The sequence below is a fragment of the Aythya marila genome, assembly GCF_965140915.1.
Source record: "Aythya marila genome assembly, chromosome: 19".
Lineage (NCBI taxonomy): Eukaryota > Metazoa > Chordata > Aves > Anseriformes > Anatidae > Aythya > Aythya marila.
The window spans coordinates 6,752,358-6,778,411 of record NC_139060.1 but is presented as its reverse complement, the minus strand read 5'-3'; the positions used below and the strand labels follow the sequence as shown (position 1 = coordinate 6,778,411).

At 53.3% G+C, this 26,054-nt stretch overlaps 2 protein-coding genes across 2 annotated transcripts in view; both read right to left on the bottom strand.

The window, feature by feature from the left end:
• Positions 1-11,577, bottom strand: part of RALGDS (ral guanine nucleotide dissociation stimulator) — a 45,911-nt gene extending 34,334 nt beyond the window's left edge. Inside the window, exon 1 of the mRNA XM_082775634.1 lies at positions 11,377-11,577. Coding sequence (XP_082631760.1) covers positions 11,377-11,394 — 18 coding nt within the window. The 5' untranslated portion in view covers positions 11,395-11,577. The remainder of the gene's footprint in view (positions 1-11,376) is intronic.
• A 5,015-nt stretch (positions 11,578-16,592) lies between these two features.
• GBGT1 (globoside alpha-1,3-N-acetylgalactosaminyltransferase 1 (FORS blood group)) lies at positions 16,593-26,010 on the bottom strand. The gene is made up of 7 exons (XM_082775923.1): positions 25,239-26,010; positions 23,105-23,217; positions 22,038-22,100; positions 20,694-20,744; positions 20,560-20,595; positions 18,337-18,471; positions 16,593-17,897 (listed from the first exon to the last, which is right to left on the bottom strand). Exons 2-7 carry the CDS (start codon positions 23,164-23,166, stop codon positions 17,219-17,221), a joined length of 1,026 nt encoding a protein of 341 aa, XP_082632049.1. The 5' UTR covers positions 23,167-23,217; positions 25,239-26,010; the 3' UTR covers positions 16,593-17,218.
• Positions 26,011-26,054: the final 44 nt, after the last annotated feature.

The following is a 26,054-nucleotide window of genomic DNA, read 5'->3' as shown; positions in this document are numbered from 1 at the left end:
TAACGTTCACCACCATATCCTAACTGCTCTCCACCAGGAAAAAAAATGCAGATTTAAGGCCCCTGTGGTGAGGACGAACGCTGAGCACGCACGGCGAGAGCAGGGGCTTCCCCTGCTCCCCAGGCAGAGGCAGCTCTGCCCCGAATGCTGGCGGCACCTGGAGCGCATCCCAAATCCTCGCGGAGCTGGGATGCCGCCTGCTTGCCCACCACGAGCTGGGGGAAGCACTGCCCCTACGTTGGGGTCCCCAGCAGCTTTGGGGCAGGGCTCTCTCCTGCACAATCGGGTTCCCGGTGCGTTCCTGCGAGGGGCAGAGTTAAGGTGATGATGGGCACCGCGAGCCACGCTTTGGGAAATCTGCCCTGGTGCTGCAGCCAGCGCCACTTTGTGCATCCAAGCCCTGCCCTTTGCTGCAGCCGAGCGGGCAGGAGCGGTGCCCACGCTGCCAGCGGGATCAGACAAGGCAGCCCTGAGCTCTGCCACCACCTCCAAGCCGTCCCCAGTCAGGACGCCCGCAAGAAACCTGCCCTCCTGCACCGAGCGCCACCGCGAGTCTCCCACCCAGCGGGGAGCTTCCCCTGCCTCCCCGACTCCTCCTTTCATCTTGGATTTTGCAAGAGACAAGGCGCAGGCTGGCTCCAAACGCAGCTCTTGGGGAGGAAAAGGCTGCGCCGGGAGGCGGTGCCACCTTCTTGGCACCTTCAACTTTGCCACAAGTCCACCAGCCCCGGCCAAGTGCCGGGGTGGGGTCACGGCTCCTCTCTGCCCCCTGCACGCCCACCCCGGCCCCGGAGCCCCCGCGGGGGCTGGCGGCCGCCTCGCCTGCCACTTACATCGTCATCCTGCACGCTCAGGGGGATATCCAACATGCACATCTGCACGGGCTGCACCAGAGCCTTCTGCACGTTGAACAAAGGTTTCGCCTCCATCTTCCCAGGCGCGGAGGGGCTGCTCATTCTCCTCTCTCTCTCTGCCGCCGCTCCTCTTGCAGGAGGGGCTCCAGGCCAGGCAGGGAAGCAGACCGGAGATCTCTCCCTGCTCGATTTTTCTCAGCGCATCTTGCCAACAGCCTCCGCCGCCGCCGTTGCTGCTGCTGCTGCTCCGAGCGCCCTTATTTCCTTCCTCGCAAATCAAAGGGCTGCCAGGAGCCGCACCGCGAGGCTGTGTGCGCGCGTGTGTGAGCGAGCGCGCCCGTGTGCGTGTGCGTGTGTGCAGCGGGCGATGCTCCCGTGGCCGGAGGAGCAGCCCTTTGGGAGCAGCAGCCCTTTGGGAGCATGCCTCGGCACGCTGCCTCGCCAGCCGCTCCTTGCTTGCTCTCCCGGCGATGCCGGTGCCGGCTCCCACCTCGCTGCAAGCCTCATCTGCATGCGCGGCACTCGCGGATCCCGCGCATTGTCCCCGAGACACAACAGGTCCTGCCTGCCGTGGATTCCTGCCTGCGATCAGGCTGGGTCCGCAGAGGCTACAGTTTTTCCCTCCGGCTGTTGTGGCAGGCAAACAGGCAGAGCTGGAAGGATGAGAGGGTGTGAGGCAGGGAGCATGCCTGATCCGGGCGGGAGCCTCCCCTTTTCTTGCCTTCTCCTCTTCCATCCCCGCTTCCCATTGTCGGAGGCAGGTTCAGATCAACACCTTCCTGCACTCCCAGGACCACAGCGAGGCTGAAATAATTCACACCCAGAGAGAGGCTGGGAGCCCGATGGCACTGGAAGCGCAGCGCGGCACCGAACAAAGGCAGCGGGCACTGGAGATTTGGGGTCAGTCCCGCGTGGGAAGTTTCGCCCAGGCGAGCACAGATCCTGCTGCCTTCTGCACCCCAGGGAGCCCACAGCTCCAAAAAGGAGTTCAGCTGGGGGCAGAGCGGCACACTGGGGTGTTTTAGCTACGAAGAGCATCTTCCTACACCTTCCTGCAGTATTTGCACCAATCCCTTCATGGGGTGTGAGAGAGGCACTGACACTCGCACCAGGGGCGCAGACAAGGCGAATGGGGGCAGCAGCAGGCCCTGATTTGGGGTTCCCCTTGCTGCGCACAGGGCAGAGGCACAGGATGGTGCAGCCCAGTCCCTGCTTTCCCAAAGCCCGCAGCAGGGCTATGGGTTTTGGGGCTGCACTGGGGAATCCAGCTCAGCCCCACTCTGCACAGGGCAGGCACCATCTCCGGGGTCATCTCCCAGCCTGGTGATATTATGGGAACTGCCCGACCCTTTTTGTACTGCCAAGGCAGCGCCACAGCCCAGGGAACACCCCGGCACGGAGTCACCGTCTCGCTATGTCCCGGTGCCTCATTGCTGCCATCACCGGCCACGCAACCTGCCCCAGGCACGGGCGGCGCCCGCAGCCCAGCTCCCAGGAAAGGTGACTCAGAGCTGCACCGAGCCCCCGCGCGGGTTCCTCGCCGCCCCACGACAGCTCAGCAGAGCAGGGCTTTCCAGTAACAACCTTCCAGTAACAAACTGGGCTTGGCCGGCCGGGATTGCACCTTCTGATGGGGCTGAGCGACTGCAGCACCATCCCGAGAAGCGCTCGCCACCGGGACGTCTGCAGCAGAAGCGGACGGGAAAAGTTCCCCCAGCACCAAACCAGCCCGGACAGGACGATCCCATCCCACTCCACCTCCACCCTGGGTGAGCTACGATCCCAAACCCTCTGTCAGCAGCAGCCCCAAAGCCCTGTGCCCATCCCAGTGGGGTAACAGATCCCCAGCACGGGACGGAGCCCACGGAGTGGGGAGGGCTGGAGGAGAAACTTTCCCCTGGCTCCCCTCACCCCTGCGTCGGGCAGCAGCTCCATCCCAGCCCCTGGTGCTTCCCCGTTTCATTTTGCATTGGGGTTTTGTTGTTTCCTGCACATTCAGCAGGAACGGGACCTCGCTGCTTCGCTGCTCTAACTGGGAAAATGCCCTTTTCCAGTAAGAGCCTCGGCAGGAGCAGAGAAATGGTGACACCTCCACCAGCTGCAGCCTGCTCCCGGCTGCTCTGCTGCTGCCCCAGAGACACCAGCTCCTGGCTGGGGCCACGCATCCGTCCCTCACAGCCTCTGCTACCCAAAACGCATCATTTGGGCTCATCGGGATGGACCGTGACCGAGTCACCCTGTAGGTGGATGCAGGTTTTGGGGACAAACTCGTGCACAGGAGGGTGTCAGTGCCCAGCACACGGTGCAGGCACTCAGACTGCTCCAAAAGCAGCGCCCGACCTCTCCCAGCCCATCAGCCGCTCCCACCACCGAGCGACTCGCTCCTGAGGACGAAGCCCCCGTCCGAGGAAGGCTGACCCTGGCGCTTTATGGAGTCGAGCATCAAAGGCTTCCACGAAACGAAAGGAATCCCACGGCAGGAACAATGGCAGGTTTGTTTTGCCAAGGAAATTGCGACTCCACGAATTGTCCCCGAGCCCAACCAGCGCAGCGCCCCGCGGGTGCAGGAGAACGCACGGCTTCGGGGAAATGATGCAAAGCCCACGGGTTTATTTTCACTGGGTAAGGGCGACAGAAAGGCAAAGGGGAAACAGAGCAGCACGAGAAGGGGAAAGCGAGTGGAAAATCCCAGCCGCTCTTCCCCTTCGATACCGATTGGTAATAGGAAGAGGAAACCTGCTTTTGAAAGCACAGAAATCCCAGCGCGGTGGCATCCCTCTGCAGAAACCGGGCGGTTACGGGAAGCCCACGGGCACACCTCGAGGGGCAGAGCAGGCTCGGACGTGTGGGTGGGTGTCCTGTAGGTGGGTGTCCCGTGGGTGGGTGTCCCACAGGGCTTCCAAGGGACCTGAGCAGGCAGGACATCAAGTCCCCAGCAAAAACCAAGGGCAGCTCGTGGTGTATAACCCCACTCAAAACCCGCCTTGTCCCAAGCGAGTTCAGAGAACAAACCCCACTCATTTTTAACCGCACCCTCGGTTTTAGGCATTTGCTTCAAGGAGCCGCCCTTGCACCCTCCAAGTTCCGCTCCTGACAGCGGCCCCAGCCTGAATAAATGCCCGAGCTCCCCAGAAGGGACACGTATGCAAAATTAATCCTCAATCGAGCCCGCGTGAGGCACGAGCTGGCCGTTTAATGGGTGTGGAGCAGCAATTACCACCGCAAAGCGAAAGCCAGCAAGCGTTGAGGGGGGGGAAGCAATTAGTTTCCTTGGGATTCCTCCACACATTTGTCACTTGAGGGATTTCCATGTCCACGCTCCCCCGGGGGTGGGAAGGTGCCCCAGGAGCCTCCAGGTCCCACGGGGAGGGGACGGGGACGCGTCCCCATCGCCCCCCACCGCGGTGCCTGGATGTGGCCGCTCGGAACCAGTCACCATGGAGACGGTCACTGCAGCAACGCGCGGGGATGCGAGGACCAAGGGGGGGATGTGGGGACCAGAGGGGGATGCCAACGAGGCCGAGGACCACTTTCCCCCTAGAAAAGGGCCAGGAGGTGCCCACAAGCCCCCTTTCTGCTTCCGAGGCCGTTTCCCTGCATCAGGAGCACAACCGGGCTCTGCCGCTCGTGCTCCAGCTGCCGCGTCCCGTGCCGAGAGCGCTTTATCCTGTCGGAATGGGTCCCACGGGAGCTGCTAATACCGAGCTGTCACGGAGGGAGCTGCTGGAGGCTGCCATGGTAACGCTGGGATGGGGTTTCCATCACGACCTCCCCTCGGGGATGGAGCCCAGGATGGGGGCACCCACGCCGCAGCCCCCGGGTGCAGGTGGCTGGGCGCAGGGCAGGCAGAGGCGCTCCAGGAGGGTGCCTGGGTGCAGCTCTCGGGGAGGGAAATCCCCGGCACACAGCCTGTACGTGCTTTGGGCACAAATAGCCGGGATGATTGCGTTCGTGTAGGGGCATCCACCTCCCCGTGCTGGGCTCAGATGGCAGGTGTGGAAGCTGGGGGCTGCAGAGGTGCCACGAGCTGCCACGTGCACACCGCAGCTCCAAACCTAAGGAAAACCCCCAGCATCTCCCCAAACACCCACCCATCACACCACCCACCTCGTTGGGATGGGGGTGGGCAGCACACTGGGCACAGCAGGGCTCGCCTGGTCCCTCGCTGGGCAACCCAGCCCGACCAGGAGCTCCTTGCTGTCAGCAGCATCCCTACTGCACGACAGCGCGGTGCCGCGGGGCACGGAGGGCTGAGGGCACGGGCAAGCCGCGACAGCCCCTGCTGTCACCAATTATCCTTTCCCGGCGAGGGTTTATTCCACCTGGCAGCCAGGCTGGAGCAGCAGCCAGCTGCCGAGGGCTGGCAGCAAGGCTGGGGCATCTCTGCGGGCATACGTCCACAGCCATCGAGACCTGCGGGCAAACGGGGCACGGGGACGTGCTGCACGGCGCCTGGAGCACTCGCCGGGGATGCTGCACCCCCTGAGTCACCAACCAAAACTCAAACACGCCCCAGGGGATGGGGGTCCTGTCCCCCAGCCCTGCAGCCCACCGTGCTGCTGAGCCTGCAGCTCCCCGGGCACTCTTTACACGATGTGTAAAGCCAGGAGGTTATCTGCGGAGCCACATCGCTGCCCCGTATCGCCTGTCAGGCAGGGAACGGGCTCGGAGATAACAGACACAACTGGAGCAGCTCAGAGGTTTCCAGCCCCAGGCACAAAGCCAAGGCTCTCCCAGTCCTCCCTCTTTGCTTTATGGCCGAGGGGCTTGGAAGAAGCCTCCACCACGTGGAGTCCCCTCCTCACCAGCCTGTGCTAGCCAAGGGGATGGGAACACTTGTTGCAGGGGTGGGTTCCTGGAGCAGGTTGATTTTCCTGGAGGTTTCCTTCAGGGCTCCGGTTCAGGTGCTGCCCAGCCTCCCAGCAGCAAGGTGAGGGGTCTGGCACTGCTTCCTCAGCCATGCAGGAGCCAACAGCCTTCATGGACCTCTCCTGAGCCCTGGCTCACAGCAGGAGGGGTGTTTCAGCCTGGACACCGGTGCACAGTTTGCTCCCCTTGCAGGTGAACAAGGACACGGCAGGGGACCAAACCCAAACGCTGTCAGGTTCGGTGGGCCAGAGAGCGCGGAGACCCTTCCCCGAAGCACCGGCTGCAGGCAGAGCCCAGCTCCCCAAACCCCTGCAGCAGGACAAAACCTGGCTGGTGCTGACAGCCGAGAGCATCCTCCGGGAGCGGGGCACGGCACAGGAGGTGGCACGTCCCCCTCCTGCCCCACACCCGTCACCGCCATCGAGCGACCGCGCTGCAAATCGGATGAGGCTCAGCCCTGGAGGCCCTCCATTGATTTCCGTTGCCTAACGACAGGAAAGCTTTATAATCCTATTAACTAAACACCCTTTCAAGCAGCAGTGGGAGCAGCACGAAGGGGAGTTGTATAAGCACCCGGAGCCACCCAGCGCAGCGCCCGGCTCCATGGGTGCTGGGTGAGGCCCCCAGAATTGGGGCTGTGGCACCCATGGGTGCAGGGCTGGTCCCCATGAAGGCCTCCTGGGTTCACCCCACAAGCTCTGGCTGCACATCACCGGCTCCTACAAAGGAGCTGGGAGGTCTCAAGTAGGAAAATGGTGCCCAGGCACACAGAGCGCAGGGCCTGGCCCCAGAATATTGCACTATTGCTGCATTTCAGTCGCAAGAAAGGAGCCACTGCGAGCCCCTTAATGGGCAGCCATTCACAGAGGTGGGTTTTGGGGCAGCAGGAGATGCAGGTGCCTGCCTGGTGCCTCATCCAAACAAAAGCCCCCCGGGTCCAGCTCCCCTCCTGATGGCACAACCAAGACTTCTGCAGCACTCACCTCCAAGAAGGTCTGGGCTGCAGCAGCAGAGAGAAAAATGCCTTCCCCCCAGCAGAAACACACCTTCCCCAGGCAGTGGGGGCATTTATCAGCCCTCTCCCCGCCCCTTCTCCCCCGTTATCCCCACAGCACTGCCCTAATATTTCCCAGCACGGGTTTTAACGCAGAGGCGCAGGACGGGCTCTTTGCTGGGGGACACAAGGCTGCGGGCGTCCCCGTCCGTGTCACAGGCACCCTAAACAAAACCCTTCCCTGTTTCAGTGCTTACCCCATGAGGCACAGGATAACCTGTCCCCCCACGAGCCCTGGGGCTCCCATGCCCGATGTCCCCGTGCTGGGGGGCTCCAAACCCACCCCGCGGAGAGGCGGCATCGCTGCGGTGCCCCGGGGACAGCACAGAAGCGCCCGCCTGTCACCATGGAAATGCTGAAGGGAGGGCTGGAGCCCGTGGGGACTTTCATCCTCTGCCAAGCAAAACAGGGCCCTCAAACAACCACCAGCACCCGGAGGAGGAGGAGGAGGAGGAGGAGGAGGAGGAGGAGGAACGGACTCGTGCTCCCCGTGGCCGGCCAGGCACGAGGCAGCCAACGTGGGGCTCCTGGGAAAGGAAAGGACACCCCGGCACGGGCTGAGCTCGGCCCCATACCTCAGCAACCCCTCCCTGGGACCAGCCGTGTCCCCCCCATGCACCCACCCAGGCTTTTTTTCACGCCAGAGGTGAAGAGTTGGGACAGGCAGGAAGCAGGCGGGGAAATCCGCTGTGGGATGGAGGCAGCGGGGCCGGGGGGAGGCTTCAAAGGGCCCCGAGCTGCGTGCGGAGCCAGGAGGCCGAGGCCTCTGTGGGGTCTGCTTCCCACAGGGTTTGTGTCCCAAGCACCGGACATCCTACAAAACCTACACGGGGACATCCCTAATTCTCCGAGCTGTGGTGCTCGCCTACAGCCCGATTTCCCAGGGGGTGAGCTTGCAGCCCCAGGGGAGCAGGAGCCCTGTCCTGGAGGCCTGCAGGCCCCTGACATGCCACCGCCAGGCTGCCTTTGACGTCAGCTCCCATCTACAAGTGTTGCCTTTGACCCACGGCCAAAAATGACAATGCAAGGGGGGGAAAAAAAATAAAAATTGGTAAGGAAAACAAATATCCGGCAACCCGCAGGGAGCCCCAGGCACGCTGGGGTGGCCTGGGAGCCAAAAGGCCCTGGAAATTCATGTAGCTCGGCACCTCTGCCGGCCCCCTGACGGGGAGGACACGGCGCCGGGCACAAGGAAACGCTGGGGAACAGGGAAACAGTTTGGCTGCTGGTAGTGGGAACAGGCACAAAAGGGAGCTCTGGATCAGGGCTTTCATTTCTCAGGGGGGAGGGACAGTGACTGACGTGGCCTCGCCGAGGTCTCACGGCAGGTCCCGGGTGCTTTGGGTCGGCCTTTGGGTCTCGGTGGATGGAGCTGCCTCATGTTCTCCACACCCCCCTCTGTGAGCGAGGTGCAAACCCCGAGCTCCTGAGCAGCTCTGCCCCCTCTTTGTCACCGCTGACCCTTCCCAGCACTGACGAAGGCAAAACCCAAGCCAATAATTCATAGGGAAAACAAGAGTGCCATCTGCTGCACAGCACCGCTCTCCTGCCCGGCCCCACTCAGGGCACGCACAGGGCCCCCAAAACGCGTCCCCAGCCAGCCCCCAGCAGCAGCAGCCACCTCAGAATGGGGAAGGCAGCCCCAAAGCCACCCCGATGGCCACCCGCAGCTGCGTGGCAGGGAACAGCCTCTGGTTTGTGTGGAAAAGCAAAGGACAGAGGGATGGGGGAGAAGACCACAGTGTCCCTGAGCCCATTCGGTGAGAAATGCGCCAGGAGATGGAGCAGGGAGCGAGGTCACTTGGGGGAAGCAGGCAAACAACCCCCTCATCCCATTAGGGTGCTGCAGGTGAGGCTCACCTGGCAGCCAGGAGGGTAAAACCCAAACAGCCCCCAACACCCAGCCGGCCTGGGGAGCTCGCTGGCACCATCCTGAGCTCCTCTGGAGAGAAACCCCAAATCCTGGCACTGGGTACCGTGCCCTCCTGCCCCTGCTTTGTCATCCTGCTGTCCCAGGGAGATTTGGGAGGGGTGGGAAGAGCAGGGTCAGCCTAAGCGAGCTGGCATCAGCTTCCCTGTGCCTCCGGCCCCAGCAGCTGCAGGCTGGTATCTGTCAGCCCCCCCTGCTCCTGAGTGGTTGCAGTTTGGGGGCAGGTGAAGCAGTTTCTCTGCGGCTGCTGCCTGGAAAGCTTGCCGGCATCCTCCGCGAGGCGCACGTTGCTATAGCAATGGGAAGGTATCAAGCGAAGCCGGCCCTGATGGATAGGGCAGGTTGCTTTGAAATCCCCAGGCAAGCTCAGGACCCCTGGTTCCCCAGGGGCAGCAGGCAGGCAGCGTACAGGGGGTGGCACGGCAAAAACACCGCAAGAAACTGAGAAACAGAATCCCAAAATATGCCTGGAATAAACAGTCCTGAACCCCTCCTCCCCTGCTCACGTGAACAGCCCTTGCAAAGCGAACTGACCCCAAAGACGACAAACTGCACCGAGCTGCAGGGTGTAGGATCAGGCCCTGGAGCATCCCAGCCCAGGGGGTTCTGCTGGAGCCTGCAGCAGTCACTGCACACCCCGCTCCTTGTGCTACCCGGCCCTGTCTGCAGGCACAAACACACACACGTGAGTGGGAGCTCCAGATGGAGCCATGGATCTCCACTGCGGAGGAACTCAGCATCTCCCTTCCTGCACCCCCCTGGACCCCGCTGCCAGCAGGACCCCCGCTCGCTGTCACCAGTTGCCAGCTCGCCCTCCTGCCCGCAGCAAAGCACGGCCGTCGGCGAGCTCCTGGCTGTCAGACGTGGCTGTGCACAGCTCCCTGCCAGGCCTCGGGTCAGATGAACGAGGGCGGCACCGAAGCCAGTTCAGCCCCAGCTCAGGCTCCGCGTCCCACAGAGGCTCGGCCAGCCCCGGCCCTATTCACGTGCCGTCTGCTCCCTTCCCCAACCCAAGCAGGCAGCAAGGGAGCGCAGGGACAAGCCTGCAGCTCCAGGAGCCTGGCCCAGGATGGCAGCCACCTTCTGACCCCGCTCACGTGCGGGTTTTGGCGTTAAAGGCTGAAATTCCCCCCTGCACACCAACCTTTGCTTTCCCGCGTCACGATGCCCCGAGCGCACCTGCAGCAATTAGAGCAGAGGCGGAAACCCCTCCCTGTTTGCTCAGCTTATTTACTTTGCAGCAGCGACTTTTCCCCGCTGTTTGTGTGGGTCTTTCCCTTGGCAACCCTGCAGAGAAACGTTTACGAGGCCCGAGCAATGCGGCCGTGCAGCCAGAGGAGCTCCGGGGTGCGGCCGCAGCTGGAAATTCCTCCTCACCGGTAGTCATAAAAAGGACGGGGCTTGGGTGATCTGCACCCCTTCCGCAGCAAAAGGGCTCGTCCTCCTCGAGCAGGGCATGCAATGGGAGCCAGGACAGCTCAGCTGTGCCCCACACCTTTCCACCCCCTCCTTATAGGATTTCAGGCTGGGGATAAAACCTCCGCGTGCCTCAGTTTCCCCCGATGTAGAACGGGGTAAATACCAACAGCGAAGGGAAGGCTGAAGCCCAGGCTTCGTGCAATGCGCTCTGTAGGAATGCAGCCTGCCTTCCGCAGCACGAGCAGGGGACTGAGCTATCCACGTCTCTTTCTAGATGACTTTACACCTGTAATTTTCTGGCTCTCGCAGCAGAATTAGCCCCTCCAGCCCACAGCCACGGTGACAGCGCTCTTGTTCTTGACCCCCGGCAGGGTCAGGATGCAAACCCCGGTATTTGGGCTGCCAGCCCCCTTTGCCAGAGGTGCACTACACGTGCCGGTGCCAGCCCCTGCCTCACACGCTGCCCCCCAACAGCCCTGGTTCATTTTTTGTCCCCAGCGCTGGGTCAATGCAGACGAGGCCCAGACCAAACAGACCCGCTTGCTACGCACATTTTTCCAGTCAAAAAACAGATCCCAACCACTTCCCCATCGCAGCATCAGCCTTCCCCTTCCCCACTCCAGGGCTGCCGGTGCCCACCTCCTCCCCACCGCCCCCGCGGGCACCGACCCCATCCCTCACCAGGGCCGGGGAGCTCGGGACGTGAGAAGGGCACCAGGCAGGATAAAGTCAAGATCCCCAAATATTCCTCCTTTGCTTCATCCTCCCCTGCCCCAAAAGCACCAGGAGGGGTTGCGAGCACGGACCTTGCGCCCCTCCGGGCCCAATTTAGCTTCGTTTAATCCCATAAATGCTCCGGGCAGGGTCAAGGGTCCTCCTGGTGCCACCTGCCAGAGAGAGCAGCAGCCCCAGCTGGTGGGCACAGCCTGCAGCACCCCACAGCACCCCACAACATCCCTCAGCACCCCATAACATCGCTCCAGCAGCCGGACCCATCCCAGCCAGGCTGCATCCTCCAGCCCCACTCCTCCAGGCTCCCCCAGAACAGGAGAAACCAGGAGGGACCCCCCCAGGCTGCTGCTGCTCCTCCGTGGGGTGCCGGAGGGCTGCCACCGGGGCAGTCACCTGCACCTGCAGCCCCCCCGCGCTCCGTCTCACCCCAAACCCCCCTCCAGGAGCGCTCAGAAGGAGACAGACCCCCTAGAAAGGGGGGTAAAAAAAACCCTAAAGGAGCGCAGCGCGCCGCTCACCTGGCTGTCGATCATCATCGTGCCCCGCACACCATAGCCTCCGCGGAGCCGCGCTGGAAAAGCCGCCGGCCCCCGCTGCGGGACCCCTCGGGGCCGGGGGTCCCCCCCCCCCACCTTGGGGGGCTCGTTGGGGCCGGGAGCTCAGCGCCCCCCCGAGCTGCCCGGCGGCCGGGGCCGCGCCGCGCCGGCCATGGGGGCTCCCCCCGCCCCGGGAGCCGCCGTCGCCGGGAGCGCGCAGCGCGGGGGCGGGCGCGGGGAACGGGGATAGGGGAGGGGGGGGGGAATGGGGGGGCGGGGGCCGAGCTCGGCTCCGCCCGGCAGCGCGCAAAGGGACCGGCTGGGCGCGCCCCCGCGGCCCCAAAGCAGCGGGGCGCGCAGCGTGGAGCTGCGCCCCGCGGAGCGCACGGGAAGGGGGACCCCAAAGGAGCCCCGCTTGTGTCGTCTCCTCCCCCGGGGAGCCCAGATTTTTTTTAGGGTGGGGGGTGCTGCAAGGGGGTTTTGGGGCTCTGCGGGGAGCGAGGGGAGGGTTGTAGGGTTGGGGCAGCGCTGCTGTGTGATTATAAATAGGAGAGCTGTAGGGCAGGGAAGGGGGCACTCGGTGCAACCCGCTGCCAGGCTCTTCCCAGCCCTGGCCCCCCCTAGCACCCTGCTGGGACCACCAGGCCGGAGCACAACCAACGGCCACCCCCGGCTGCTGCGTCTCTGCTCGGCCCAGCGCCCGAAATGGGGCCCGGAGGAACCCAAGGAAAAAGGTGCTGGAAAGCTCCATGCGCAGCCGGGGTGCTGGAGCATGAGCTGGTGAGCCGGCGAGGCTGAGCGGAGTTGCCCTGGAAACAGAGAGCTGCGTTCGAGAGGCTCCAGTGCTCGTGGTTTGTATTTATGAGGCCGATGACATGTGGCACGGCCGGGTGATGTCAGGAGAAGCAGCGGCGGTGGAAGCTGCGCCACTCGCCACGGCCAAGCGCACACGGAGGTGACACGGGGCCAGGCGTCGCTCCTGGCTTGGGGACGCAGAGCCGGCCACCCCCTCCTGGGGACCCGCTGGGTGCCACCACCTCCAGGAGCCCCCTGGAGCCACCAAACAGGGGGCAGCAGCACTGCCAGGGGCACGGCAGGGGCTGGGGACACGGCACAGCCCATCGCCGCCTCGCTCCTCCGTGGCTTCGTGCCAGCAGAGCCGGCCTCTGGGCCAGGAGCGCGGCCAGGAAAGGAGAAGGTGCTGCGAGGGCCCTCTCCCTGGCACTAGATGCTGCTACAGAGCAACATCACTCTAATTATAGTAACAGTGTCAGCGCCGAACGGAGGGGAAAATGCATATTTCAAAAGGCCTATAACTGTAATTTGCTGCAGGCAAAACTCAAAAAAAAAAAAAAAAAAAAAAAAGCCCTTTTAGAAAGTCATTTGTACTCATCTGGCTTACTCTACGTTGGCCCAAGGTTCAGCGAAGGGACAAGGTGGGCAGACACGCAGAGATTTCTGGTCCGAACTGCCTTTCTACTCGTATGGCTATATACCAGCTTTACTTGAAACAGCAACATTTGGTGGATCTATGCTTCATCTAAATATAGCCGAGAAAAGTCAAGCGAGTACAGCAGCACGCTTGCATGTAGATAAAGGAGGGAGCTGGGTGGGTAGGCAGACCTTTAAAAGTCACTCCGATGAATTTTGCTAGTGATGTTTTCCTAAATTATGTGGCGGTGTGGATCAGAACCTCAGGGCTGGGGATTTAACGTGAGCAGGGTGCAACCCACTCACAGATTCTGCTCCAGTTTCTGCTGTTCCCGAGGGTGCCCGTCACCATCCCTGTCACTCCGCCTGCAGGGCAGCCGTTGCTCTCTGCGTGCTGGGGATCCCACGGGGAATCACTGGGGCAGTGAGGTGGAGCAGAGCAAGGGGAATACGAGTGAGAAAATAACAACCCCGGTGCCTGGAACTACCCCGGGAGGTCAGAGCAAATCCTCGCAGGGAAGGAAACTCGCTTGGTGTCTCATTCACTAATGAGGGACCCTGTGTGGACACGGACAAGGGACAGACAGTACCTTCCTGGAAAAGCCACGAGCAGAACAGGTAAAACACGGGGTAGCAGAGTAAAACCAGGCACTGTCGCAGAGCTTGCAGCCTTCCAGCTCCTTTCCACCGCCGTGCTGCTGTTGCTGCATCAAGCTCGCTGGGTGCATCTGCTGTTTTTCTGCTGGTTTTGTGCAGGGGATGTGCCTGCTGTTCTTTGCCTTCCTCGTCCCTGCCTGCCAAAGATCATCTCCGTCCCTGTTCCCCAGCCAGAGGAGGTTTGCCCAGATCTGTCCTTTTTTGACTGCCTATCAAAGTGGGCATTTCTGCTCAGCGCTGCCAGGTCACACCACCTGTGGGACAGGGAAAGAAAACCCAAGTCTGAGTTCAGTGCGAATGATTCTTGTTCTGCTAGGGGGGAGAGCAAGATGTCTGACCCCACCTCAGATCATTTTCTGGAAGTTTCTGTTTCTTGCCCCCCCCCCAGAGCAGTTTTTCCCTTGTGGATGATGAATGCACCATGCAAGTCATCGGCTAGGGCAAGGAAAGAAAAAGCCTGTCAGATGGGTTCCTAAATTAGATGGACAATGAATGATGAGTCTGTTCCAGCCAAACAGAAAGGGACCGACGGAACAAGGGGCCCTGGGGAAAGCAATGAGCTTCTGATGGGAGACTTGGTTACAGACAAACAGGGCCTGAGTCAGAAGTACCTTGAAAGCATGACCAGGTTCCTGGGCAGCATAAATCAGCTGGTGATTTATTTACACGTGCCCATTCGTTTCCGTGCAATACGGGCTGTGTTTCCCTAAGTCCAAATTCTGGCATGGGGATGTGTGGGGTGGCATTGTCCCCTGCGGTGAGTGCAGGCAGATCCCCCCCCCCAGCACCAGTCTGCTCGTTGCTCCTGCGTGCCTCAGTTTCCCCACAGAGCAGCGGAGGTTGGTGGGAAACTCGGACCAGAGCTCAGATCCCTGCATGTGTCACAGGTCTCAGGCTGCACAACCCAACTGAGAGAAGGAAAGCTTGCTGCCGGTGCTGGGGGGAAGGGGATTAATCAGCAGGAGATGATGACAGAAGTCCAGATTTTCATTAATTAGAGGAGGACATGAGCTGATTCAGGAAGCATCCCCCACGCTGCACTGGGGAGCGTGTTCCTGCTGTCACATTCTTCTGCTCCCCGGGGACAGAGGCACTCTCTAGGTAGCGCTCCAAATCGCAGCCCTGTCGAGCAGAACTGTGTCATGCGACAGAAGACCTTCCCCAGGGGAGAAGCTGTGAGCCTGCCAAGAAGATGAACGTGTTTGGCACCGCACAGATGAGTCCACTGCTCTGCCAGCAACAGGGGGAAGGTCTGGGTGTTAAATCCAGCCAAAAGGACACATAGGAAGCAGAGCAGGAGACCAAGCCTTTCACTAAAGATTTTTCAGAACACTTACTCCATTAAACAGCCTCTATCGCACATTTTTCTTGCTGGGGAATTTCCTCTCATGGTGGATTTGGTTTAGACTATGAATATCTGTACAGGAATCCGAATCATCCAGCATGGCAGAAGGAAGTTCAGTGGCTGAAAACACAGACCGATTTAGAACAGAATTAAGGCACAGGAGGAATTAACCATCGGCACAGCTGATCTACGGATTTGTGGTTTCTGTATCACTTGAAGGTTTTATTGGGTCTGAATGCTTTTCTAAGAGATCTAGCACAGCTCAGCTACATATCATAAGCTTGATATTGACATCAGGAGATAAAATTATCTGGCCTGGCCTGTGCAGGAGATCGGACCAGACAGTTCCTTCTGGCTTGAAAAGGAATCCATACACATATATATAGTAACTGGCATAATGAAACCCTAGTTTCAGTCATGGGCCTTGGACACTATTGTTTTACAAACAGAAAATATTCAGTATTAATCCTGGGTTTGGCAGGAATACATCTTTTTGGAAAGCTTAGGATAAGGATCTTTCTTCACCCTTTTGGCCTGGATGAGGTTCCGTGGTTACAAACACTGACATCTTCGCAGCAGAATCCCTTCTGTGTTGGTTATGTCAGTGGGGTGTCTCCTCCAGCACCACAGCACCCAGAAAACAAGGCAGGGCAGACCCTCTGATGGAGAAAGCGTGAAGCAACAGACCAGGCTGCCTCTAGGGACTAGAGGTGCTTTGTGTACCTTATCCCTATTATGAGCACTGTGAAAGGTTTTCTAATGAGCCTCCTGCAAGAGGAAATGCCTGCAGCGACACGGGCCATTCTCCGCCTGCTCACATAGGGCTGAAATGGGTAGTTCAGTCATCTGCAATCAACGGTGGGGCCCTAAAGCTTTCAATAGGTGATGTACAGCCACACAACAACTTTCTCATGTGAAGAGAGGCAAGTACAGTCAGGCACCTCTTCCCCATTTTCTCTCTCTGCCAAATGAGTCTTTTTTTTTTTTCTCCTCTTTTCTTAAACTGTTCCCTTAGAAACAGCCAGCCTAACCCTTTCACCCCTGCTTCTCCTCCCTGCACCGTGTAGCATGGCAGCAACACCCAGCTCTGCCCCTCTCGGCTGCTCCCTGCTCGCATTAAATGACCACAGCACGGCCATGCACCACCCGTCGGTAGCATGCCTAGGAGCTAATAGGGGAGATATTTACAGGCAATGCACTGCGGCAGGGGAGGCAGCACGCAAACCTCCATGCCGTGACCTCAGCTGATAATCAGTTATGCAGCTGTTGGTGGCCGTTCCCCGTGTTTAGTCATCACCCATGCCTGTCCACCTGAGTGAGCTCTCAGGCTTTTTAGGCTGCAAACCACCTGGTTCGGCTTCTCATCTTATTCATGCAAAGGAAATGTTAACCCCAGCCTACTTCCAGCTCTAGGCTGAACCCACGGTTTAACTAGCTCATTTCATTATGAAATGAAATCACCCTGCTTGCTGGAAATGCACCAGCTGTTACTGTTGGCTCCAACGACTCCAAGCCAATTTATTTCACAGAGCTTAGAAAAGTTGGAAAGGACTGAAGCAACGGATAAGAACACAGACCTCCCATACCAGATTCTCTGTGTTGGAAAAGATTGCATAATCCCCAGAGACATGCGAACCAGGGAAAAGGTTCAGAGCACATCTGTGATTGGAACAAACCCAAAGAAGTTCAGTCTGGGTCTGAACTGTGCCAGTTCTGTCTAAATTCAGGTCTCCAAAACACAGACTGGAATTTGGAAGATGGCTGCTACGTGAATCCACACGATTTGTCCTGTCAGGCCAGGATTCTTCCTGGCAATGGCTGGCACCGGCCCACTGCTAAGAAGGCCCAAGAAACCCTGCTGCACACTAATTAGGTGTAACCTGCTCTGAGAGCAAGTTTCTTCCTGATCCTGACAAACATTGTGAGTTTAAACCACGGTACATCGAAATTTATTACCCTGCACGTTTTGTTATTATTTTATTAAGTGGAAAGTTCTTTACGTAACTTTCTTCCTCCACGGAGATGTAAAACACTGTTTTGATCCCGCCTAAGTTTCTGTAAGGAAAACACTCAGTCAATGACATCTGCAGGCCTGCTATAAGGACAGCCTTACATCTGATGGCTGGCCTTTTGGATACCTTTTTGTGTGCTGCGGCCTCAGCTGGAACACCTGTATTTACAAAGATTAGGAACCCAGAAACCTTTCCGTTCTCATCTCCACTTTGGCTGCTGCTTCTGAAATGCTTTAAGACTCCCAGTCTCCAGAGAAAATATCCACACGTTCCTTTCTCAGTTTGTTCACAGTGCGACCAAATATTCACAGTGGGGCCTATTCTCTGGGAGCTAATACTCAGTGGGTTTGATCATATGGAGAACGTCTGTGAAAGGACTTCATATCTCTTTGTAGTTCTTATCCACTGTGGAGAAGCGTATGAGGTGAATTTCAGGGGGCTTTGGCTTCCTGTCATCCCATAAATACTCTGGAGAGAGTACTTTGGAGGGTTTGTGGGAGAGAAAGTGTCTGTTGAGGTGGCTTTCTTCCTTCCAGGCCGCCATGATTCCATTGGCTTTGTCTGTCAGGATCGTCATGTGGCAAGTCTTGGTGAACTCATAGACCTTCCTGACCAGCCCTCCAAACACAGCTCCTCCGTAGTAGAAGTCCCCTTCTCCATCAGGGATGTAGGCTGCTGAAGAGCTCCTCCTCTCGTATGGGAACTTACTTCGAGGGACGTTGAAATAGCCAGGGTGTATGGCTGCTACCATGTCACCCAGGGTCTCAGGCCCCCAGGCGTTGCAGAACACCATGTCAATGTGGAGGCAGAAGAGGTAGTCCACCTCCTGATGGCTCGTCTCTGCTATGTGCTTGTTTATGGCCTCCATCCTGCGCATGGAGAGCTCCTGCCAGCTGGGGTACTTCTTGACAGGGACAATGACAAATCTTCGGCCAGGTTGTAGCTGGACGTTGGGGATTGTCTCAGGGTTGTCAGTGAAGATGTAATAGTTCACCCGGTAGCCTTTCATGAAATGTTTCTCTGCTGACTCCAAGAAGCGGCCCACAAATCTTGTGTATCTGTACAGACACATAGGAAGAGCACAGCAGAGACATGGGGCTGCATGGTGGGTTATGAGGGGTACTTTAATGAGTGAAGACAGATGAAGAGTGTTAACTAGCTATTACTGCAAGGATCCGTATGCTACACATGCAGTAAAATACAGTGGATGACAAGGAACAAGTGGATTATCCCCGCTTTGACCAACCACCCACCCATCAATATATCTCTAATTCCCAAGGCACCTGCCAGTTCTTTAAAAATCTTGACCACACTTCAGGTATTTTGGGTGCTGAATCGTCTTATAGGCTTGTATGATTGTGGCCACAACACACAGGCGTTAAAATTTACTACAGATTCGAACAGACTTCAGCTCTGCTGAGGACAAGTAAAGCCAAAACAAGCTTTCCACAGAGGAAGAACAACCCCAGAGCCGTGTCCCCTGAATGGTTCACTTACTTCCCAACAGCAAAGGCTGCTACCCCTATGGTGAGATTCAGTGGCAGGTAGGCACTGTCCAGGATCTCAGGACTGAAGGTACCGTCCCAAATGATGGGGGCCAGCCATGGTGTGACTGTTAGCACATCCTGACGCCTGAAAGAAAAGAAAGGGAATATTATTGACATGTAGCCATTCCCTTTGGTTTCAAGCCCAGTCAATGGGAAAGAAGCACCGAACAGTGTATTAGCATTAACTTCATATGGATGGTATTATGTTCAGGTCTTTTCCTGCACTCTCATTTAATTTCATAGAGCATAGACATTTCAGTTCCTGGGATGAAATTCAGCACTGTTTACAGAATTGGCAAAAGAAAAAAAAAAAAAAAAAGTGATTGTACACTAAAATCTCATTTAAGCTTATAGGACTTCTCTGCTGAAGAAAGTTTAATGATCACTGAACACACAAAATGGGAAGCTACACGTTTGCTATCACTGATGCAGACAGCTACTTATGAATTAATACGGAAGTAATAATATAAAAATTACTATAGAAGTATACCCCATTGTCATTGTATTATTAAAACACAGCTTGTGGCATGACAGTCTATTTTTCCAGTATTTATATATAGCTTTAATGCATTCAGATATAATTTAAAATTCTGTGTGTGAGCCATCATTCAAATGTGTAACACTTATAGAAAATCCTTAATATTCTTTGTGTGTGGGTGGTGGAAATATTGAATATACATGCAGCAGAGTCTGACTATGCCCAATTACAGTTATGCAATGCTATTTTGGCTTTCTTTCTTGCTTCCAGAGTTTCCTACCTTTTCGATTTTTTAAACAGGATGTCATTTACAGTGTCCATTTTACCTTAGCCTATTCACATATACCCTAGACCATGATCTGTATCACCCTACTAATGAAATTTGTCATGGCCATGTGGTAGAGGACCACACTCAGAGGCCAAAGCAGCCTCCCCCCCAAGATGCTCCCAGTAACAGCGCAGGGACATGTGCAGAGCAGTTTGATGCCTGAGGTAGCGGTACGCCTTCGACCCACATCTAATACTTTAATTCCGAGAGAATATGAGAATAACAAGTTCACTCCCTCCTATAGTAATGCATACGATTAGAAGATGAGATCACATGAGAAGAATTTGGTTTGCATAAAATGTATTAACTCAGCTGTTCTCCTTTTGGGTTAATTGTTGGGGGGGTGAGGACACGGCACAGAGAGAGAAAAGAGAGGGGGAAGAAGGAAATCTATGTTGTTTTTTTCTCTAAATAGGGCTCTTTTTTCATCGGATCTTACAGAGCTGCCCTGGGTTTCCCAATGACTCATTTCCATGGTATGCACCCACTCAGTGCACACGAGTCAACTCCCTTCAGAAAACACAGCACTAACAGCTACATGATACTCTCCTCATTTGCTTCAGTCCCTACACGAGCTGATTTTGCACATTAATTTATTCCAGCATGGGGGAGAGAAATATTCGGGCCTCGCACATCCCATCAAAACAACAAGGTAAAGACCTTGCTACAGGGAGTGTTTATTAATGTGTGTCAGCATGGTGGCTGCTGAAGGGGAGCTGCTAGAGGTAAGAGTCGGGTCACATGAGCTGGCCCAAAGGAGGCTGCTAACAAACATGAGCTGACAAGGAACATTTGCCTAAGTCACATCTTGGCTGCTGCTGCCTGAAGCCTTCCATGTCTGTTTAAAATCACTGGTTTGACTGCCTCTCAGACAGACTGGCCTGTATGAGTGCCTGTAATTTGTTCCAGGGTAAGATCCAGCAGGTTAGCCGAAACCATTGCTGAAGGTCATACAAGGCACTTGCTTGATTTTGCCCTGAAATGGATTCAAAGCTCACCCATAGCTGGCTAAAGCTATAGAACAGTTCCAAAAGTTATTTCTTACTGTCTTCCAGCTACTACATCTCCAATCTCAGAAAGAGTCCTTGGCAGCAGCTGTGTAGGCAGGCTGAATGTGTGCTAATGTGTTAACTGGGAATTTATGGTAGGTATGGCAGCAAGTATATGGTGACTGTGCTCTATCTTAGAGCAACATGGACAGCTGTAAACATACACATGCAGTTAGGCTTCTCATGGAACAAGGTACTGTTCAGTGTGTATCAGAACTCTGAAATTTTGAGTGCTACAGAGCACCCAAAGCAAAGTCAGCAGCTCTCTAACTTGCAGGAGTAAGAAACAAACAGCAAAGTTCAAACAAAGAAACTTACTTTGGGGCCAGTACTCTTGGCTGCTGATAAAGTAATCTGCAAAAAGGAAGAAATATCCACTGAATTATACATGAATATGCCTGGGAGAAAGGAACAGCAGTTTAAAGGTCAGGGAATCAAAAGCCATCACTTACTGGGGGAAAAGCTGGATTGGCTTCTCTTCCGTGTATTGGAGTTTCATGGAGCTGCATGATGGGGTGGGAAAAGAAGGAGATTGTAATGTGTGTTGTTTTTTTTTTTCTTTAAACGGGAATCAGGTTTAGCTTCAGGATCTGCTGGTGAACTGACATCTGACCAAGTTCTCACTCCAGCTGCTGTGCGCTGCTCTGCCTGGTGCAGAGTTAGGCATTGCCTGCACACACTTTAAAGGGCTGCCAGACAAGTAACAGCTTTGATGCAGAACCAAAGAGTGATAGGGAGATGCTGGCGGCTCTCCAAGTCTGTGAGTAAATCAGAGTTTAGGGGTCAAAAGCCACATGCTTGCTGGGGACTTCCAGTGACGGTCATGTATGCATTTCATTCCTCACACCTTTTCCTGTTCACCTGGATGGCTGAACTATCTGAAATACATCACACTTTGAACAGAATTCAGAGAAATAACCATCTTACAAGACTCCGCATTTTTAATGGCTTGGAATAATTTAAATGCCTCTATAAAAGATCATATTTTCTATTTGCATATCTCTGTTGTGTTTACAAGGTCAATAGGTCCTTATAAAGGATAGGTAAACCTGCTGAATGCCGTGTTACGGCTATGGTCCAATATGGCAGTGAAGGCACTTAGCCTAGATATCTTGCTCCTTCACAGTCCAAATTCCTTTTATGCAGTTTTGAGATAGCTGTTAGGATCCATGCTAGGTCAGTTAACTTTAAATCAGTTTGCATCATGCAGTGAAACTGACTCCTTAGAGTTTTCTGGATAAGCAGCCACCCTTTCATTTTCTTCTCCACATATTCTCAACTGCTGCCACAACACAAATAAATTCTTAAACTTAATAGAAAGCACAGATCATACACTAAAGAACATGGTTAGGAGACTAATGGGTTACTCCTAACTCTGCCAGAACTCCTTATGGCCTTATGGCATCTTTCGCTTCATCTCTTACTTAAGTTTCTCAATCCAGCAAGCTGAGAGACTTAATCCACATCTCAAAGCACACTGAGATCCTGCGTGTACACGTGTACGTGTGTGATTACACCCTGATAATGAACCCAACATTAACCTGTTAGTCACAGTCTGTGACACACAACAAACAAGACCTCATGCAAGCTGTACAAATAGAGCTGTACTGAAGGGGAAGCAGACTAAAGCAAAAGAAGTTGAATTTTCACCATTTTATTTGAAGAAAGTGACTAATTAGAGATTCATCTTTGCATAAAATAAAGAATAAGTGACTGCTTGGTAATAACTGTCAGAGAAGTACGGCTCTTGTAACAATGATCTATATTACTCGTTACATACAAAATGGGAGACTTACAAGATTTCAGGGCAAGGAAGGTAGTAGGGGAGGTAGTGCACTTTCCCATTCCCAACTGTAATCCTGTAAGTGATAGCAAAAAAAAAAAAAAATTTTAAGACAGGCAGCACTGAAATATATCTTTCTGGTATTCTCCAAAATACTTTCAGAATCTGGCATAGATTTTGAGAAGTAACTCTAGTTAACTGCTTGCCTTCTTTAAAGAAAAAGGTTAAAAGGAATCCAGAAGCATCCAGCTTGAAATGTCAGGACTAAATATTACTATTTACATCAAGTGGTCTACAAAATGTAAAACTATATGTTTTCAAAAATTGTATGCAAATGGAGATTCACAAGGCAAATTTCAAAATGCATAAGTGTGCAATATACACTGATGCAACATATAGACACTTTCTGAAACTGTTAATTGCTGTCTTAATTTACATAACAGATGAATAGGTTACATAGGCTTTTTTCTACTTTCAGTTTTGATCACAACCTTTATGGCTTCTTATATTCACTTAGCTAATAATGAAATACAACTGCCCACAATGTGAAATAACGAAATACAACTGCCCACAATGTGAAATAACAACAAATTGCAACATCAGAAACACAGTATCATTAAGAATAATTTAATTTGATTTTTTTTCAGGAGAACTTACAAAGCATACTCAGGAGTCAATATTCTCCATGTTGCAAATCCTCAATGTTTGAAAGGTACAAGCTATCCCTAGTTACCTTGGATTGAGTTTAGACCTTTTGAAGAGACAGATCTTAAGGTCTGAAATGAAAAGTAACTGGAATATTCTGTACTTGAACAGTTGTTTGTTAGTCAGACACGGTGTTAGCTGCCTCATTTGGACAAAATTAGTATTTTCCTCTCTCCCTTCAGAGGCTTACCCCCCTACTACTGTTGCTTTATCTGTTATACTAATGATTGCTCTTTCTTACAAGCTGTAAGAGGCACTTCCCTTAAAATGCACAGCCTGTATTTGTTATTCTGCTGTTATGCTTTTTACTATGGTATAGGTATAGCCAGGAAGCTCATGATTTAAACATGTTAAAGCTTGTTAGCAAATGCTTACCAAATGAGTGTGATAACAACAGATAGACAGACAAGAGATCCCACTACTTTCCTGGAAACCATCTCTTCTAGAGTAGAAGGAAAGGCAACTTCTTACTTCCAGCAGCTTTCAACCTGCAAAGAACAAAACAACAAGGGAAAATCAGCTACAAATACCTCAAAATGAGAGAAATGTTGATTTTTGTTGTTGTTGTTGTAGGAGCATAAGGTTCTTCAAACAGCTTCAAATTAATTCAATCTTTCTGAAATCAGATAGCTGAAATGAGCTAGACAGCCAGAGCCATGCTGCTTAGTCACTGAGGTGGATGATGTAAAATGCTTGGGAAGTCTCTAATTTCAGTGAGAAACGATCACAGTTATAACTGGAGTAGGAACGTTTCTGATCTGATTCTGTTTTCTTGTTATTAATACATGATCTCCATGTATTCATCTAACTCACACACCTTTGTGATTTAAATTCACCTGACTGAATCATATCAGGTGATATGCAGATAATACAGCTGTCATTTTAGTTGATAAACTCCATCTTTCACCACCAGAGACAGGTTCTACGGAAGCTGTGTGTAGGAGGAAGGTAAACTGAGGTCTGGTAACCAGCAAAAAAACTTTAGGTGACAATAACACATATTAGGTAATGATATTTACTTACTAAAAAAATAAATTAATTACTCATCTGTTTTCAGCAGCCATAAAAATCAACTTCCCCCAGCTCAGCTGTCTAACCTTAAAAGCTCAGTTTAATCCCTTTCCTGCTGACAAGTCTGCAGAGCAGAGTTCAAACAGCTGTTTTTCAATTTGACATTAAGAGCTGGCAGGACACAGGATGGATATGCAATCTATGCCAGCACTTTACTGCACTTCCCATCAGGCTTCTTAACATCTTCCTATTCAGGATCTCCCTTGCTGCATTTTGGGTCTTTTTTTTCTTTTTTTAATGACAATGATCATGCACCTGGGGACTTCTTTTACTTAGCTGAAGACTGATGTTTCTTTCCCTCTTTTCTCCCTTGAATCAGTATGTTCTCATAAAACGTGAGAGGATTCCTGCAGAGGCCTCACCAGTACTGAGTAAAGCAGGAGTACCTCCCTTAACTGAAATACTGTGACAGTTCATCCATCCCTCTACACTTGCCTCCTTTGCCAGAGCACAGCACTGGTGGTGATGTTCAGCCCGTATCCAAATGCAGTCCACACATCTTTTCTGTGGAACCTCTCCTAGCCAGGTTTATGACGTATAAAGCCTTGTAATAGCCTGAAAATGGAGCATAATTCCATGTAGTCCATTTGTTTTTCTAAAGCATCAAGCCATGAATTAATTCTTCTTTCCATGGTGCTTGCAGCCCCTCCCAGCTGGATATCACTTAACAAATTCCATAAACATCTCAAGTTTTCTTCCAAAGCATAAATGAAAATATAAACCAGAAACACTTTGCAGATAGGCGCAGGAAATGAGAATACCCAAGAGGCTGACCATCCTCCCGCACTCATTGTGTACAGGCTGAGAGCAGAGAACTGGGGTAATGGCGAAGGACAGACAGAAGAAAGGAAAACAAAAATTATCCTCAAACCGATTAACACAGAATAATAATTAAAAAAAAAAAAAAAAGTGCATTCTGATTATTTTCATGTGATTTCAGCTATTTTTAAAAGGCTTTGTGTATGTCCATATGCCTTTGCAGAGTAGACATCTAATTGCTGAGGAAATGCAGTACATATACTTTGAAATATTGCATCATTAGGAGTGTAGCTGATGCATTCTCCTTTTGCTTCATTTTCTCTGCTGCAAATCTTCAGGAACACCGGAGCCAGATGTGTTCAGAAGATTTCCTTGCATCTAAAACCATCTGTGACATATTATCCTAAACTGATCTACAGTTCTAGGATTCATAATGAACAGAAACAAAAATGAAATACACAGGGTTGCAGTTAATAACAGGATTTCCTAAGAGAAAAATTGCTAAACGTTTTTTAAATAGTTACTCAGGTTTCTCAAAGTTGTTCAAAGAGTTTTTAGAAGAAATACAGTTGAAAGTTACCATATTATGCATAAATGAACTTGCTTGACCTCCCAGAACAAAGCAGTACATTATTTTCAAGCCCTGCTACAGAAAGCACTGAAGATTGCAGATAAATACCTCATTTGTAGACCGTTCCATGGAAAATTTTCCTTGCAGATCAACTCAAGTTTCTAAACCTGTACTTCAGATTTCTAGAAATGAAGTAAGGAGCTCTGAGGACAGAATGTGAAAAACTGTGCCATTCAGAACGTGGAGAAAAGACATCCGCAGAAAGGCCATCTCCTGTGCTGAAGAAAGTTTCCTTGCTGGATTCCATCTGTACACAGGCTGCCTTCAACAATTATAACCTTAGGCTGTGCCATGACAGACCCAATCAACCTTGCCTGAGCCTTGAACGTGAATGTCAGTCCAAATGCACTGCTGGGCTTCTAGCTGTTCAGGTTCTCACATTTCAGCTAGCACCACAATGAGTTAACCTCACTCCGACTGAGATCCAACTGTACAGAGTCTAGGTTTCATTTACAGCACATTCGTCAGTTTTTATTTCAGGAGGGAAAAAAAAAAATAAAAAGATCCTTTCACCACTGCAGTTGCTCAGCACAACAGAAATAACAAAAATACAAAATTCTGTTGAACCGTATCTGTAACATCACTGATGTTAGAACAAACTTGTCTGTTTACACCAACAATGAATTTAAACATAAGCGTACAATGCCAGAAACACTGTTGCAGGACTGCAGTAAAAAGCAGCTGTAAGTACATACACTCTGATCTGCTTAGAGCAGGGTTTTTCAGTAACAGAAAATAAGTAAACAGAAAGCAAGTTGAAAAGAGAACAGGGAGAGCTTGAATAAGGCTAATAATGTAATTCAACATTCAGAAAGCAACTTACATTCCTCAGTTACTCCAGTAAAGATACAGTATGATAACTTT